General features: G+C 40.4%; 1 protein-coding gene across 9 annotated transcripts in view; it reads right to left on the reverse strand.

The window, feature by feature from the left end:
* Positions 1-16,003, reverse strand: part of rapgef4a (Rap guanine nucleotide exchange factor 4a) — a 514,684-nt gene that overhangs the window by 139,057 nt on the left and 359,624 nt on the right. For all 9 annotated transcript variants that reach the window (XR_005459764.1, XM_038789400.1, XM_038789401.1 and 6 more), the window contains 4 exons: positions 11,517-11,632; positions 9,922-10,010; positions 4,724-4,814; positions 3,776-3,926 (listed from right to left, as the gene is read on the reverse strand). Coding sequence is in view for 8 of the 9 variants with exons in the window: in XM_038789400.1 (XP_038645328.1) it covers positions 3,776-3,926; positions 4,724-4,814; positions 9,922-10,010; positions 11,517-11,632 (447 nt within the window). In the remaining variant the exon portion in view is untranslated. The remainder of the gene's footprint in view (positions 1-3,775; positions 3,927-4,723; positions 4,815-9,921; positions 10,011-11,516; positions 11,633-16,003) is intronic.

Below are 16,003 nucleotides of genomic sequence, written 5' to 3' on the forward strand. Positions count from 1 at the left end.
TTTTAAAAGGGAGTCAAAATTACAGATTGTAACTGCAGTAAGGTTTATTCCACAGCTGACACACATGCACCATCTAGTGTTAAACTGGTTAGTTTTCCTTAAACAGCATTTTCATTCCTTCAGGTTGCTTTTTTAAAAAAAAGGCGATTACTGACCAGATTCTTTACAAAGCAGGTCCCTCTATTTTTACCCTCCCTTCTCCTCAATAAAAAAGAGACACATGCACAACATCTGAGATCAACCTGTAAAGGAATTGCAAATGAAACAAACATTGCAGTCTCAACATATTATAGTTTACTAATAGTTTATCTTGAATGTACTAAATGGCTAATCCATTATTGCATTATAGGCTTCACATACCCTTCTACAATTACAAAATTCCAAGTTTGTAGATAGAGGGGGGAAAAGGGAGAAAGAAAAGAATGAATTTAAAACTCTGAAATAAAGATATTTATAGAAAATTTAACCCCATGTTGTGTGTAAAGTCAGGATGCTAGCTACGGCCATCTTTGTGCCTCTGTTGATGCCAGCTTTTAGGGAATATTAAAGTTGTCTAATAAATAAAGACAAGAAAGTAGCTGAAAGATTGTTTAAAAAAATAATCCATGTCTATAGAGGTTTTCTGGGCTTTCCAGATGGGGTTACGGGGATAGGGTGGAGGTGTGGGCTTAGGTGGGGTGCTCTTTCCAAGGGCTGGTGCACACCCGATGGGTCAAATGGCCTCCTTCTGCACTGTAGGGATTCTATGATTCCTTTCATAAAGAACTTTGACTGCACCCTTTTGCAATTATGTCCTGAATCTCTGCTCCCAAATTGAGAGAGTTGGGAACTTTCCTGGTTCTACAAACCCACCTCAGGAGAAAGTGCCCCAGATGTTCTAATTTCATTCCAGGGACAGGAATTGGACCTGCTGCCCCTGGAACCAGGTCAGGGCTGGGCTATCCCAGCTTTGGATAAAGCATCAAAACCAAAACAAATGCCTTCGCCCACACATTCCCCATCCATGCAATCCTATACCTTCTCATGCCTCTATCCCTCTCCTCCATGACTCTTCACATCCTCCATGCTCAGCTATGTCCCTCTACCCACCATTGGCCCTTCATAGCTCCAAAGCCAACTCTTCCAAACAATGCCCTCACCAATCACTATTTGCCCTTATACCCTCCAAGCCAACTCACTCAACATCCACTATGAGTAGACCTCTGGACCCATGCTAACATTAAATAAAATATAGTTCTAAGTCTCTATAGTGACTTAACTCTATTAAAACAACCTCTCAATAATTACAAACCCATCCACTATATTTAAATTCCTACAACTACTTAATCTCTTACAAAACCTTTTTTTTATTCATAGCAACCAAAACTTTATAACCACTTGGAACTGTCAAAGTGTGAACTAGAAGGCATGAGTAGGAGACTGGATTCCAAAAGTCCTGCCCCCAAACATGGCTTGATAATGATAGGTTGCGAAATCAGTCATGCAGCACGCCGCATGATAGCTTTGCATGATAGCCAGACAGACAGAGACAGTCATACAGTGGAAAAGCAGACACTGATTAAATTAAAAAGCAGCCTGCAGTTTATAAACAAAAGCCAGGAGATTTAAATGTATTGACAACTCCAATGAACTTATCCATTTTTTTCACACATTCATGCTTACTTTCAACAATTCCAAACATAACACTACCTCTCTCAAAGGTGTCCCTGGACCCATAAAAAGGATACCTTATCTCTCCAAATAACTGGCAGCTTTAGACTTTCGCCTGCAAAGCGTAAAGACCACAAGGCGTGTTTTATGCATCACACTAGTGAAAGTTGAATTTGTTGGAACCACAGATGCACAAACCACAAGCATCCTCAGTGCCAACTGCCCTGGCAAAAATGGTGGGTGCCAGGACTGGGGGCAGGGCTCCTGGAATCTAAGTCTCTGGTGCCATTTGGCTAAGGCAAAGATCCTCTCCAGCTTTACAAAAATTCAGGCCGACATCTCAAAGGCAACTTAAAGCAAAGGTTTTCAATCATTTAGTTTAAAGATGAGCTAAGTATAATTAGTTTCCATAAACATCAGCTGAACGAATTATTGCTCTCGAGTACAAAACGAAGACGGAGGGAACTATTAGCTGTAGTGATTGAAGTAGAGGCATCTTTTGTTAACTGCTTGAAACCATGAAGTTCTGTTGTAGCATGAGATCTATTATAATAGCTGTTGTATGATAGCATGCAAGAGCTATTCATAATAGATGCTATACTACGACCGGTGCTCAATTTTCAGCCTCCGCTGGGGATATGATTGGAAAGTGGAGAGGCTCACAAAGGAATAGTCCTATTAGTTCCTTGGCTCCTTCCTGGCTCCAGGCCAATCTAGCAAAGCTGGAATGGAGGAAGCAGCATGGCTACCTCCCTACACATGGCTAGTAGCTAACACTAAGTTAAAAGGCACTTGAGAACTAATTAAAAGAGGTTGCTTGGGATTTTCAGGTTATCCTCCAGGTCCCAACAAGTGGCAGGAGCCTGTTTCGCTATTTCAAGGTGGCCTTGCTTTGGCAAACCAAGCAGCCAGTGCTCCAGGCAAGTCCAGAAGCCCTTCCTACTTATAGGAGCAGCTGCAGGCTACCCTTAAAGGGGCTCATCGCTCAACCACCCACATCTCCCCACAGTGGTGGCCTGGCTGCAAGATCCATTAAAAAAAAAATCAAGTTCAAAAAATTTGGAGAGTGCATTCATTTTGAAGACCCCTTTCCTTTACACCTTCTATTGCAGCTTTTTGTTGTTCCTTTTAAGCTGAAAGATCTCTGATTGGCCCCATCAGCTTTGAGAGCCCACCCACCTCTTTGATTCTTAATCCTTAATTAGACCTCAATTAAGGAAGCTCTCTCATGAAAATTTCCACCCTGCACCGAAAAACTGTTTGCTAACTCCAGAGGAAATTCCTGTCCTGGGGTTTGCAGAATAAAGATCCAGAAAAATTATTGAACCAACAGCAGTATGTCAGCTATAGCACTGAAGACTATATTGACTGCCTTGCATTGCATCTGTGACTCAAACCATTCTGTGTGAGAACTGCTACTCTGTATGTCATTCTGAAATTAGCCAGTAGGACAAAGACAACAATAACCAAAGGTGCTTTTCCCTTTGATTGTTCCTCTTTTCCTGTGTGAAACCTCTGGATTATTTTCCTTCGTACATCATATAGACCCATTCTTCCATCATGGTGCTTTACACAAAACTAACATTGTAAAAATTGACCAATCTGTTCCTACGAGAATATGCAACATTAGAAAGTCTGAAGTGTCCTGTTCCCTTTTTTCTGAAAGCTATATGGTATTCATGCAGACTTATTTATTTTTATTAATGTGCACTGCAGATGTAATTTTGTTCAAAATGTTGAGTGAGGAGTAAAGGAAGAAATGGCAATCGGTAATAAATCTAAATATTCCGTCTGTTTCAAAGTCAAAGACAAGGAAAATTGGGCAGCATCTATAATAGGTGTCCAATTCACAGCTCTGGTTTTACATGGCAGAAGTTGAAATTTACTCATATGATATCTTCAGTCAATACAGTATACTGGACTGAAATGGAGATAAGAAGCATACTTAGGTTGTAGTTTAATATTGGTCCAACTATCGAAATACTGGAAATAAAATGACGAGAGTTGTTAATGCGAAAATCCTAATAAATAAACTGCTGCATTGAAGTTTATTCACTTATCAGAAATTGTATATAGTATAATTGTGAATTTTGTGACTGTATTTATCTCAGGTTACAGCACTCACTTCAAGAAATGCTACAGTAGCGTCTTCCTCCTGTAAGAGATCTGCATGTACATTTGCCCAGTGTAGGACAAGGCGGATGACCCGTCTCTTGTTATTGAGGGCATATTCCATTTTCTCCTGCTCTGTGCCTTGCAAAGCTTCCGCGTGGTAAGTGCTCATGTATTAAGGAAATTCACATCATGCAAGTGGAATGCTTGTAAAGCCATCAATTTGGCCAATCAGATGTTGGATCTAAGATCCTCTCTGGTGACTTACCACCGTCATCATTGAACAGCTTTTAAAGAAGAGCTAAAGCAATAACAGTTGAATTCTGAACATTATAAACATAAATGCATCTTTCTTCCGAGAAGACAAAAAAAAAATCAGTTTCATAACAAGAACCCTAGTTCTATATAGTGAATCAGTATTAATAATGAAAGATAATGACAATGATGGCTTGGTAGGAACTGTATGTTCTTGACTGTCGGCGAGAACTTTGAACTGTAGTGTCAAATGACATTTGCATTTAACTTTCTTCTGTAAAATATTCTTCCCGATTTAACCAGGTCACCAAACAGCAGGAAGAAAGCTGCTTTCTGATTTCAAATAGATAATACAGAAAACAGGTTCCAGAGACCTGAGCTGCTAAATAATTCCAGTACGGAATGGGTTAACACTAGCACTGAAGTCTATTTTTGGTGCTGCAATTATGTTGAGAGCTTGTACATAATTGTCAGAATCAAAGGCTCATACAGATATTTTGTGCACAGCACTCACCTGTAATTCTTATTCTTTTTTCAAAATTTAATGTCTCAATCAAGCATCTCAGTAATAACTATGACTGTCATCAATATATATTTTTAAAAATCCAGTACCAAGTACTTTATTTTGAACAATTAGTGTTATAATCCATGGGAAGAATACCTGGAGAATTAGGATCCATTTTTAAGAAACACAAGAAAAGGATATTGAGCCATTAGAGCTGGGAAAAGCTGGCTGTGTGGCATAAAAATGCAGTGCATCAGAACAAAGTCATCAAGGCAAGAATCCGTCAAGAAAACTGAAAACAAAACGTGAAAAAAAAATCAGTATCAACATCCTTTTGAAAATTAAAGAAATTATGGAATCCTAACTGGCAAAACAACTGCACTGATTTTGAAAATGCAACTCATTAAAACAATTCAGCAGCACTTTGATTCTACAGTATTGAAACCTTGTCTACCTCATTTTAAAAGAATTTTGCATGTCTTGCCCTGTGAAAATTGTCCATTTCATAGATGCCATATAGGCAGTCAAGCTGATCAGTGCAGAACTGCACAACACAACTGGATGTATTCAACAAACATCTTCAGAATTGTGTGCCAAATCTTTGTACTCACAAAAATTCAATTCAGTGCAAGTCTCAACAAACTGGAATCAGGTTCTTGAACTTTTAAGAGGCCACAAACAAAACTGAGCTGATTTAAATGAATCATTTCACATAGAAACTCAGTGCTGGAATACTTTGGTATAGCACCTCTAAAAGTAACTGTTGAGAATTTCAGACCAGGAATTGCATCAACACTCTCAGCATGGCAAGAAAAAGATTAGGGGAGCTTTTAAAATGAAGCAACTCCATTTCCCATTGCTTTCCCACCAATTCCCCAGTTTAGCACCACTGGAATTAATGGTAGATTCTTATGAAAGTCCCAATAATTAATGCAAATTGGAGTCGATGACACCTGAACTCACATTTATTTAGCACCTGAAAGTGCCAAAAAGCCAAAAGAAGGGAAAATTGGGCTCATTTTGTTGTAAGGGGGTGTCTAACAGCATTCGCCATTAGTTAGACTTGCCCTCGCATATTTAACTTTGTTACTTATTTGGGTGTCACGTGTTGTTGCAGTGAGGGGAAAATGGACATCTGAGACCTGGGTAATAGGCAAAGGAAATATGGCCCGGATTTTCCAGCCCCTCTGTGGCGTGCTTTTCAATGGCGCACCTTTGGTGGGACCAGAAGATTCTGAGATGCTGGGAAGTGTAAATTTGAATGGGTGATTTCAATACCATATCAAGTACATGAAACGACTGGGAGGACGGGAGGAACAGTTTGGATTACAAGAGGAAAAGAGACTGTAAGGAAATTTTTTGAAACATAAATCAGGTTTGACATCTATTAAATTTCCAACAATTAAACTCTGACGGTACCAGACACTACACTTGCAATAATTAATTTTTGAGGTCAGTGAGATTATTTAGCAACAATTAACAAGTTGTTAAAAAAGTACTTAGATGGGAGCGGTCAAGGTTTAAATTTATGTAACAAGTTTAATTCATATCTACCATAAAAATACAGCAATTTGATGTATTAAAAACATATTTATTTGACCAAGCTATCCCAATATTTTCTTTTGAGGTTCTGTGTCAACTTTTATTTGATAACACTGCTGTGAACTGCTTTGGGATGCATGACTATATTAAAGACTCTGTAGTTAAAGTTGATAAGGTAGTTAAAAAAGAAAATGGGTTACTTGAGTTTATAAATTGTTAAAAGAACATAAAAAGCAAATACATAAAGGCCTCAGCTACAGTATTGTGGGCAATTCTGGACACCACACTTCAAGAAAGATATCAAGATATTGGAAAGGGTACAGAGGGCCAGGGTTTACAGGGATGAGGGACTTCAGTTTCAAGTGGAGGCTGGAAAGGTTAGGCATTGTTCTCCTCGGAACAGTGAAGCTTAAAAAGTGACCTACTAGAACCTTTCTAGATAATGTGAGGTTTTGGTGCACTACATATGGAGAAAAGCTAGTCCTTCTGCCTAGTGGATCAGGAACTAACTATAGGTCAAATCATTGGAAAAGTTGCAGAAGGGAGATGAGGAGAAATGCTTTCACTCAGTTGTTGGGATCTGAAATGCTTTACTTTAAAAATGTGATGGAAGCAGGATTCCATAAACAATTTTAAAGGGAAATAATTTTAATGAGCAATTTACTGGTTTATGGGCAAAAAGCAGAATATGGGACCAAGTATTATTGTGCTTTCAAAAGCTATCAAAGGCACAATGAACCAAGTGATTGCCTTCTGTGTTGTATGTTTCTATGATTCAACATAAATGCAAATTGTTATTGGAAGATTATGATACTGTAGCTGAGATTTTAGTTTACTCAAAACCAATTCACTTGCAGAGCTAAAATTGGACCCAATGCTAGATTGAAGAGTTAATAATGTTCATGTGTAATTTCAAAACTGTTTTTTGATGATATTGTACACGATATTATGAATTGTTATCGGCTGCACATCAAACCGTCATTGTTTTATCCCAGGGATAAATAAAAAGGTGAATCGATTCAACCAGTATTGTGTTTGGTTGCTGCTAGGGATCAAACTGGGAATGAGGTGGATGATTCAGGAGCCAATTTAAGCATCATTAAGAAATAAAAATGATTAAAAAGGTGAAAGAAAAAATGGGTTTTCAGATTTTTTTTGCATGGGAAATAAAGATGCTTCAACATGCTATATTGTGTGAAATAAAGGATACCACCTGGAATTAAAAGTCTAATGATGACCATGGAACCATTGTCGATTGTCATTAAAACCCATCTGGTTCACCAATGTCCTTTAGGGAAGGAAATCTGTCGTCCTTACCTGGTCTGGCCTACATGTGACGCCAGACCCACAGCAATGTCGTTGACTCTTAAATGCCCTCAGAGATGGGCAATGAATGCTGGCACAGCCAGCGACACCCACATCCATGAACAAATAAAAACAATTCCTACTCACAATTCCCTTTGACAGGATTCCCAGCAATAGCTGAGATTAAGGGACGGCATGGTAGCACAGTAGTTAGCACTGTTGCTCACAACGCCAGCGACCCAGGTCCGATTCCGGCTTGGGTCACTGTCCGTGAGGAATCCGCACGTTCTCGCCGTGTCTGGGTGGGTTTCCTCCGAGTGCTCCGGTTTCCTCCCACAAGTCCCAAAAAACGTGCTGTTAGGTGAATTGGACATTCTGAATTCTCCCTCAGTATACCCGAACAGGTGCCGTAGCATGGCGACTAGGGGATTAATGTAAGCCTACTTATGACAGTAATAAAGATTATTATTATTAAATTCTTAAGCACATCTCACATTGGAGAAGAACTTGACTTTAGAATAATGGGAAACAGGTATGTCTTGCCAAGGTGCTCCAGAGTGCCTGGTTGTGGCTGGAACAATTGTGCATAGGCGGAAACAGAGAAGAGATGTGTGCTCACCCACACCCTTCTTCTCAGTCAGGGGCCATGTTGGAGAGACACCTGAAGGCGGGAAAAATATACAAGTGCCTCAATGATGGCAGAAAATTAAAATCCATTACAAACCTCAGTCATAAACAATTATATTTTATTATTTTTGAAGCACTTTATTTCTTCATAAACGTATTTTAAAGACCGAATACAACAGATTTATTTTCCCTCTTCCATCAAATTTGTCCCATTAAGACTGAAGTACAGTTCAGCTCTAAATTTAGATATCTTTTGATTTCAATTTAGTGGCCGTACTTCATGCGAGGACCTAGAAATTAATATTGTTCAACACCCTCTTTTCATACTAAAAATAGCACTGAAAGGTAAAAATGGTACGTAGTGTGTACATGCTCATTGGCACTGGGAGGATATCACTTACCAAATAGGTTAGGCACCCTGGAATCATCCAGTGTGCACACTTAAAACCAGCAGCAGGCCCATTTCTTACATCGTTTGAATTATACAAAATTAACACTAATTTTAAAAACAGAAAAGCACATACCATGCTATGTGGAATTGCATTGTCAAACATTTGTATAGGACACAAAATACAGGGAAATGTTTCTTCTATACATTGTTTTTACGAGCATCAATTTTAAGCAGCATAGCTCAGGAATTGTATGTAGCACTAGTCTTGGGGGTAGGTAAAATTAATTTTCTTTGTTCCCTCTTTGGTCCAATTTCTGTTTAAGGCTAGGATAGGTGATTTATTTCAATCGAGCCATTTCTGTCTTTCAGTTAGATCGTGGCTAATTTGTACCTCAATTCTCTTCTTCACCTGCCCAGAGTGGAATTTATAGCCACAACCTCATGACCCAGTTGAGAGAGCTAACAATCAAGCCAAGCTTAAAACTGTCCCCAGATGATATTGCAGAAAATTGCCATGCCAACAGTCTCATTCACAAAATGTGGAAAGGGATAGTCATTATAAATAGTCAAAAACAGTGCTCTTAGTACAGAACCAAAGTCAAAGATAAATACACAATTTAAAATAATGAATGATTTGCACTTAAACAGCACCTTATCATCTCAGTGCTTCACATACAGCAAATTGCTTTCAAATGTAGTGACACCTCTCGAAGCAAATTCAGCAGCCATTTTGCACACAGTGATCACAAGAACAGTCAATTGGCTTTCAGTGTTCTTGCTTAAGGATGAGATTTCTTTTCACGCAAAGATCCAAATAGGCATTGATCGATTATCTCATCCAAAGAACAGATCACTGCATTATGCAGTGAAAAGTTTTTCTTTCTATTTGTTCATGGATGTGTCCACATTGCCCATCCCAAACTGCCCTTCAACTGAGTGGCTTGCCAGGCCTTTTCAGAGGGCATTTAAGAGTCAACCACGATGATGTGGGTCTGTAGTCACATTAAGGCCAGACAAGATAAGAACATTAGTGAACCTGATGGGTTTTTACAACAATCGAAAATGGTTTCACGGTCATTCTTCGACTATTAATTCCAACTTTCACCACCAGCTGTGGTGGGATTTAAACCCGGGTCCCCAGAGCATTACCCTGGCTCTCTGGAATACTAGTCCAGCGATAATACCACTATGTCTCCTTACGTGCCTGAGTCCTCAGGTAGAGCTTGAACCATGGTGCTTGATTAGAAATGTGAAACATATAATTTAAAAGAAAATCTATTACCTTTTATAATAAATGAAAATAATGAAAATTCAGATGGCAAAAAACAAAAATCAGATGATAGTTTCAGTGGTTTCTCGAAACAGACAAGAACATTTGATATAACAGTGAACTTTATTTATTTAATTATAAGATATTCCTTCCTGAAATTACAGTGCTAAGAAAATTAGAAATCCTAACTATATTCCAGCATTAAGGCAAGATTGAAAAGCGGCACCAGTTAAATGTGTGTCTTTGTGGTGCCAAAAATCAGACCTGTTGTTTCAATAGCAGGCAAATCAGGGCGTATGGTTTCCAGAAAGTGTTCTAATATTTTTTCAGGAGTTCCTGCCATCACAGTGTATCTAGAGAGATGAAGAAATGACTTGATTAATCACAGAAAATGTCGTTTAAATTACTGTGGACTTTCTAATTAACCTCCCGTTAAAAAGGACTGAACAGGTTATCAAGATAATTAAAGAAAGGAATCATTAAAATCAAGATGTTGACTTAGACAGTAATTAGCTGAATTTAATTTGTTCGTATGGTATAAAACATGCTACTGCCATAAATGACATCAAAAATAGGAGCTAATTCAAAATAATGATTAGACAATCCTGGACTAGGTAAAAAGAGCAAGATGTCAAATTCTACACTGTAATTGATCATATCTTAATCACTTCTAATGGAGTTAAATCCCCCATTGCACCGATTGGCTGTCCCTATTCCCCACTACACCGATTGGCTTCATAAACATATTTTGAAGACCGAAGGGGGAACAAAGGAAATTAATTTTATCTACCCCCAAGACTAGTCCCTCTAAAAAGGCCATGATCATTGTTATTTTAAGTTGTGCAGCAAATGCTTTGGAGGGACACAAAAGAAAATAGTCTCCGTTTACATGACCTTTACTTCATCCTCACAGCTCCTTTACCATAAAGGTGAAACTGAGGCAGTGATGAACTGAAGAAATGGGCAAAATTATCCCAAGCTTCCGCTAGTGCGTTTGGTTGCAGGTGTGATGTGAGAAAATGGCGGAAAGGCCAAAACTTGGTTTCACGCCAGTGTGAATTTACAACGGCATCTTCCACTGGAGCTACCAGAGGACAGCGTGAACCACATTTGCAACCTGTTTATGGGATGCAGTTGAAGGCTGGACCACGACGCCAGATTCTCCATGATGTTGCTGCGAAAACACTCCGGCATGGAACACATTGTGCAACGTGGCATACAGATGTTCAGAATGTACAACGTGGCATACAGACATTCGGACTCTTCTGAACAATGCCAAGGGATGCCTCGGAGTTCGGATTGGAGGCCACCTGCAACCCTGGAAAACCCACAGGAGGGGTCAGGGGTGCTTCTGCAGATGGACCTTCCAGATTAGATGCCGTGGAGGGGGCCCATCTTCCAACCTCACAGTGCTCCCAGAGATGTATCTTCATTGTCTTCAATAGTGGGTCAGTGATGTTGGATGCTTTTTCAATATGTCACCCAGATACTATGGCGGACTACACATCATCCAGGCCTGCCCCGCCACTGAACACGACGTGAAACACTTAGGTGCATAATTAATGAGGACGGGGCCAGAAGATTTGCCGTATTTTCCCACCAGCTGCTGCAGCAGGAAACCTTCCCACCCCTGCCAAAACATTTAGGGCTGGATTCTCCCACCCCGCCCGTTGCAAGGCGGCCACGGGTGAGACGTCGACAATGGATTCTCCGGTCGCATGTGGCCGGAGAATCCCACCCTTAGTCTCAAATTGGGAGAATTCAGTCTATTCTCTTAGGCCTTCACAGAGCACACATTGATGCTTGAACAACTCTACCCACATTAGTTCCCAAGGTGTTACAAAGTTGGAAAAACCTACTTGTATTGTATCTGTGTACTTCCATGATTTGAAGCTCTGCTACCCAATGGGATTTTCTCCAAAACCAATACATCTTGTCCATGTTCTTTAAGTCTTACTGTATTCGCTTCAACATCCTAAAATGCATGGGGATGGTGGAGGGGGAAGGGGAAGGGGAAAAAACTGCCAAATGAATCCTTTTTTCCCCAACTGAGAAGTACATACTAACCGATTGATAAATTTAACTGGTCATTTTCTGGCCTTTTAACATTGATCATTTGCCAGTAGCTTGCTACTCTGTTACAAGGCATACAAGATGCAGGCAACATTCAAGATTTGTGAAATAGTTGTAACTGATGCTTCCAGCACAATGCATTGATTGCGGTTTAAACTTAATGAAACAGGTTAGCTACTAAATGGTTAAATATGTTCAAAACTATTGAAATTTTTCACTGGTGAAAAGCTTTGAAAGCATTTTAATTCAGCACATTGTATACTTCTTATAAGGTTGATTTGGATTTATAACTGAAGAAGAAAATTTATGGAGCAGACAATAATCCTGCTGCAGATAATGATCAGCATGAATCATTTTTCATTTTCATTTTTCAGAGAGCTGTGCACTTGTCATTTATTTAATGTCAAATTAGAACATTTTAAAACATCTCAAAACTGCACCATAAAATGTGATGAATTCATAGATTCATAGATGTTTACAGCTTGGAAACGGGCCCTTCGGCCCAGCTTGTCCATGCCACCCAGTTTCTATCACTAAGTTAGTCCCACTTGCCCGCATTGGGCCCATATTCCTCCATACCCACCCTGCCCATGTAACTGTCTGGTTTTTTTTTAAAAGGAAAAAATTGTACCCACCTCTACCATTGCCTCTGGCAGCTCATTCCAGATACTCACCACCCTCTGTGTGAAGAAATGTCCCCTCTGGTCTCTTTTGTATCTCTCCCCTCTCACCTTAAACCTATGCTCTCTTGTTTTAGACTCCTGTACTTTGGAAAAGATGTTGACTATCTACCTTATCTATGCCCCTCATTATTTTATAAATCTCTATAAGATCAACCCTAAGTTTCCTACACTTCAGAGAAAAAAGTCCCAGCCTATCCAGCCTCTCCTTATAGCTCAGACCATTATGTCCTGGTAGCATCCTCGTAAATCTCTTCTGCACTCTTTCTAGTTTAAGAATATCCTTCCTATAATAGGGTGACCAGAACTGAACAGTATTCCATGTGTGGTCTTCTTGTTCAACTTCAACAAGACGTCCAAACTCCTGTATTCAATATTCTGACTAATAAAACCTAGCATGCTGAATGCCTTCTTCACCACCCTGTCCACCTGCGACTCCACCTTCAAGGAGCTATGAACCTATACCACTAGATCTCTTTGTTCTGTACCTCTCCCCAACTTTCTACCATTAACTGAGTAGGTCCTGCCCTGATTTGATCCACCAAAATGCATCACCTCACATTTATCCAAATTAAACTCCATCTGCCATTCATCGGCCCACTGGCCCAATTGATCAAGATCCTGTTGCAATCTTATATAACCTTCTTCACTGTCCACAATGCCACCAATCTTGGTGTCATCTGCAAACTTACTAACCATGCCTCCTACATTCTCATCCAAATCATTAATATATATAACAAATAACAATGGACCCAGCACCAATCCCTGAGGCACACCGCTGGTCACAAGCCTCCAGTTTTAAAAACAATCCCCCACAACCACCCTTTGGCTTTGGTTGCCAAGCCAATTTTGTATCCAATTGACTACCTCACCCTGGATTCCGTGTGATTTAACCTTTTGCAACAACCTACCATGCGGAACCTCGTCACAGGCCTTGCTAAAGTCCTTGTAGACAACTTCGACTGCACTGCCCTCAGCTACCTTATTGGTTACCCCTTCAAAAAACTCAATGGAAGGTCTAATGCAGGTAGGGAATATACAGTGAATGGTAGAACCCGCAAGAGTATTGAAAGTCAGAGAGATCTAGGTGTACAGGTACACAGGTCACTGAAAGGGGCAACACAGGTGGAGAAGGTAGTCAAGAAGCCATACGGCATGCTTGCTTTCATTGGCTGGGGCATTGAGTATAAGAATTGGCAATTCATGTTGCAGCTGTATGAAACCTTAGTTCGGCCACACTTGGAGTATAGTGTTCAATTCTGGTCCCCACACTACCAGAAGGATGTGGAGGATTTAGAGAGGGTGCAGAAGAGATTTACCAGGATGTTGCCTGGTATGGAGGGCATTAGCTATGAGGAGCGGTTGAATAAACTCGGTTTGTTCTCACTGGAGCGACGGAGGTTGAGGGGAAACCTGATAGAGGTCTACAAAATTATGAGGGGCATAGATAGAGTGGATAGTCAGAGGCTTTTCCCCAGCGTAGAGGGGTCAATTACTTGAAGGCATAGGTTTAAGGTGCGATGGGCAAAGTTTAGAGGAGATGTACGAGGCAAGTTTTTTTTTACACAGAGGGTAGTGGGTGCCTGGAACTCGCTGCTGGAGGTGGTGGTGGTGGAAGCAGGGACGATAGTGACGTTTAAGGGGCATCTTGACAAATACATGAATAGGATGGGAATAGAGTGATATGGACCCAGGAAGTGCAGAAGATTTTAGTTTAGTCGGGTAGCATGGTCGGCACGGGCTTGGAGGGCCGAAGGGCCTGTTCCTGTGCTGTACTTTTCTTTGTTCAATCAAATTGGTGAGACATGACTTTCCCTTTACAAAGCCATGCTGACTTTCCCTAATTAGCCCTTGCCCGTCTAAATGTCTGTAGAACCTGTCCCTCAGAATACCTTCTAACAATTTACCCACCACAGAAGTAAGGCTAACCAGTCAGTCGTTCCCAGGCTTATCCCTACAGCCCTTCTTTTTAAAAAAAATTTAGAGCACCCAATTCAATTAAGGGGCAATTTAGCGTGGCCAATCCACCTAACCTGCACATCTTTTTGGTTGTGGGGGTGAAACCCACGCAGACCTGGAGAGAATGTGCAAACTCCACATGGAGAGTGACCCAGGGCCAGGATTTGAACCCGGATCCTCAGCATCACAGTGCTAACCACTGCGCCACATGCCGCCCTTCTAAAACAAGGGCACAACATTTGCTACCCTCCAATCTGCAGGCACCTCTCCTGACGCTGTTGATGATTCAAATATCCTCCCTAACCTCCCACAACGTCCTGGGATACATTTCATCAGATCCCGGGGATTTATCTATCTTGATGCACATTAATACCTCCAACACCTCCTTCTCTGTAATATGTACACTCATCAAGACATCACTTTTTATTTCCCCATTAAATTTATTCCATGGTATCGATTAATATAAACATAGGCAGGACAGGCCGCCGGCCGTGCCAACTAATCAGTTATGGGAAGCACAGAAGATAATGGAATAACTGAATCTATAAAGCGCAATGGGAAATCAAAGTGGCGTTAAGCACACTTCATAAACATTATGTGGAGATGCCGGCGTTGGACTGGGGTGAGCACAGTAAGTGTTATGAACAGTGTTCATAAACATTGGCTGGGATTTAGGTCGGATACAGCAAGCCATTGGCTGGGATTTGGGTTGGATACAGCAGGCCATTGGCTGGGATTTGGGTTGGATACAGCAGGCCATTGGCTGGGATTTGGGTTGGATACAGCAGGCCATTGGCTGGGATTTGGGTTGGATACAGCAAGCCATTGGCTGGGATTTGGGTTGGATACAGCAAGCCATTGGCTGCCGACGGAATCTTCCCACCCCCCCCCAAAGTCTACGAAGCTTTTGCGTGGCTCACCTGCCCTGCCACCAGGCAACCCACCATGGGCTAATTTCAGCAGGACTGGAAGATTCCACCAGCAGAAGGGCTGGAAACTCAAGGCCAAAATTAGAAATCTTTATGTTTACTTAATTTTTAAGTCACATATTTTAGTTTTGCATGATTTCTGCATTGGTATAACAGAGTTATAAATACAATGGTAAGAATTTTCACCGAACTACTGGAGTGGAACGTTGGCAATGTGGGTTGAGTGCTCATGATTGGAAATCACCTCATTTTCTTTTCCATTGAAATCATATATGCCTTCTGAAATCTTCCCTGTTTTTTGTTAAATTATATCTGGCACAAACTTTAAAATAATTATGTGGCAAGCTTCTCTCCTCACAAAATGTTTAATCATTATATATTTTCATTCACTAAATATTTAAAAACAAACTTACAGTTGCTTGATACTCTAAAGTACATTCAGTCCTATTTATTTTTCAGAGTTATTGAAAGTACTTCAAAAACAATGGGCCAATCTCTCCCCAACATAGTCAGCATTCCAAACCGTTGTGCTATTCCTTTATGCCTTCAGAACAGAATTACAATAAACTACAATTTTATTTTAAAACTTGGGAGATGATTTTTTTGGAGCAAAACATGAACTCTGTTGCTGTAAAATACTCAGGGTGAGCATCAGGAAAATTTCTTCCGTTAGAAACCGTATACCAAAATAAAAATGCATGGTTC

The sequence above is a fragment of the Scyliorhinus canicula genome, chromosome 2, assembly GCF_902713615.1.
Source record: "Scyliorhinus canicula chromosome 2, sScyCan1.1, whole genome shotgun sequence".
Lineage (NCBI taxonomy): Eukaryota > Metazoa > Chordata > Chondrichthyes > Carcharhiniformes > Scyliorhinidae > Scyliorhinus > Scyliorhinus canicula.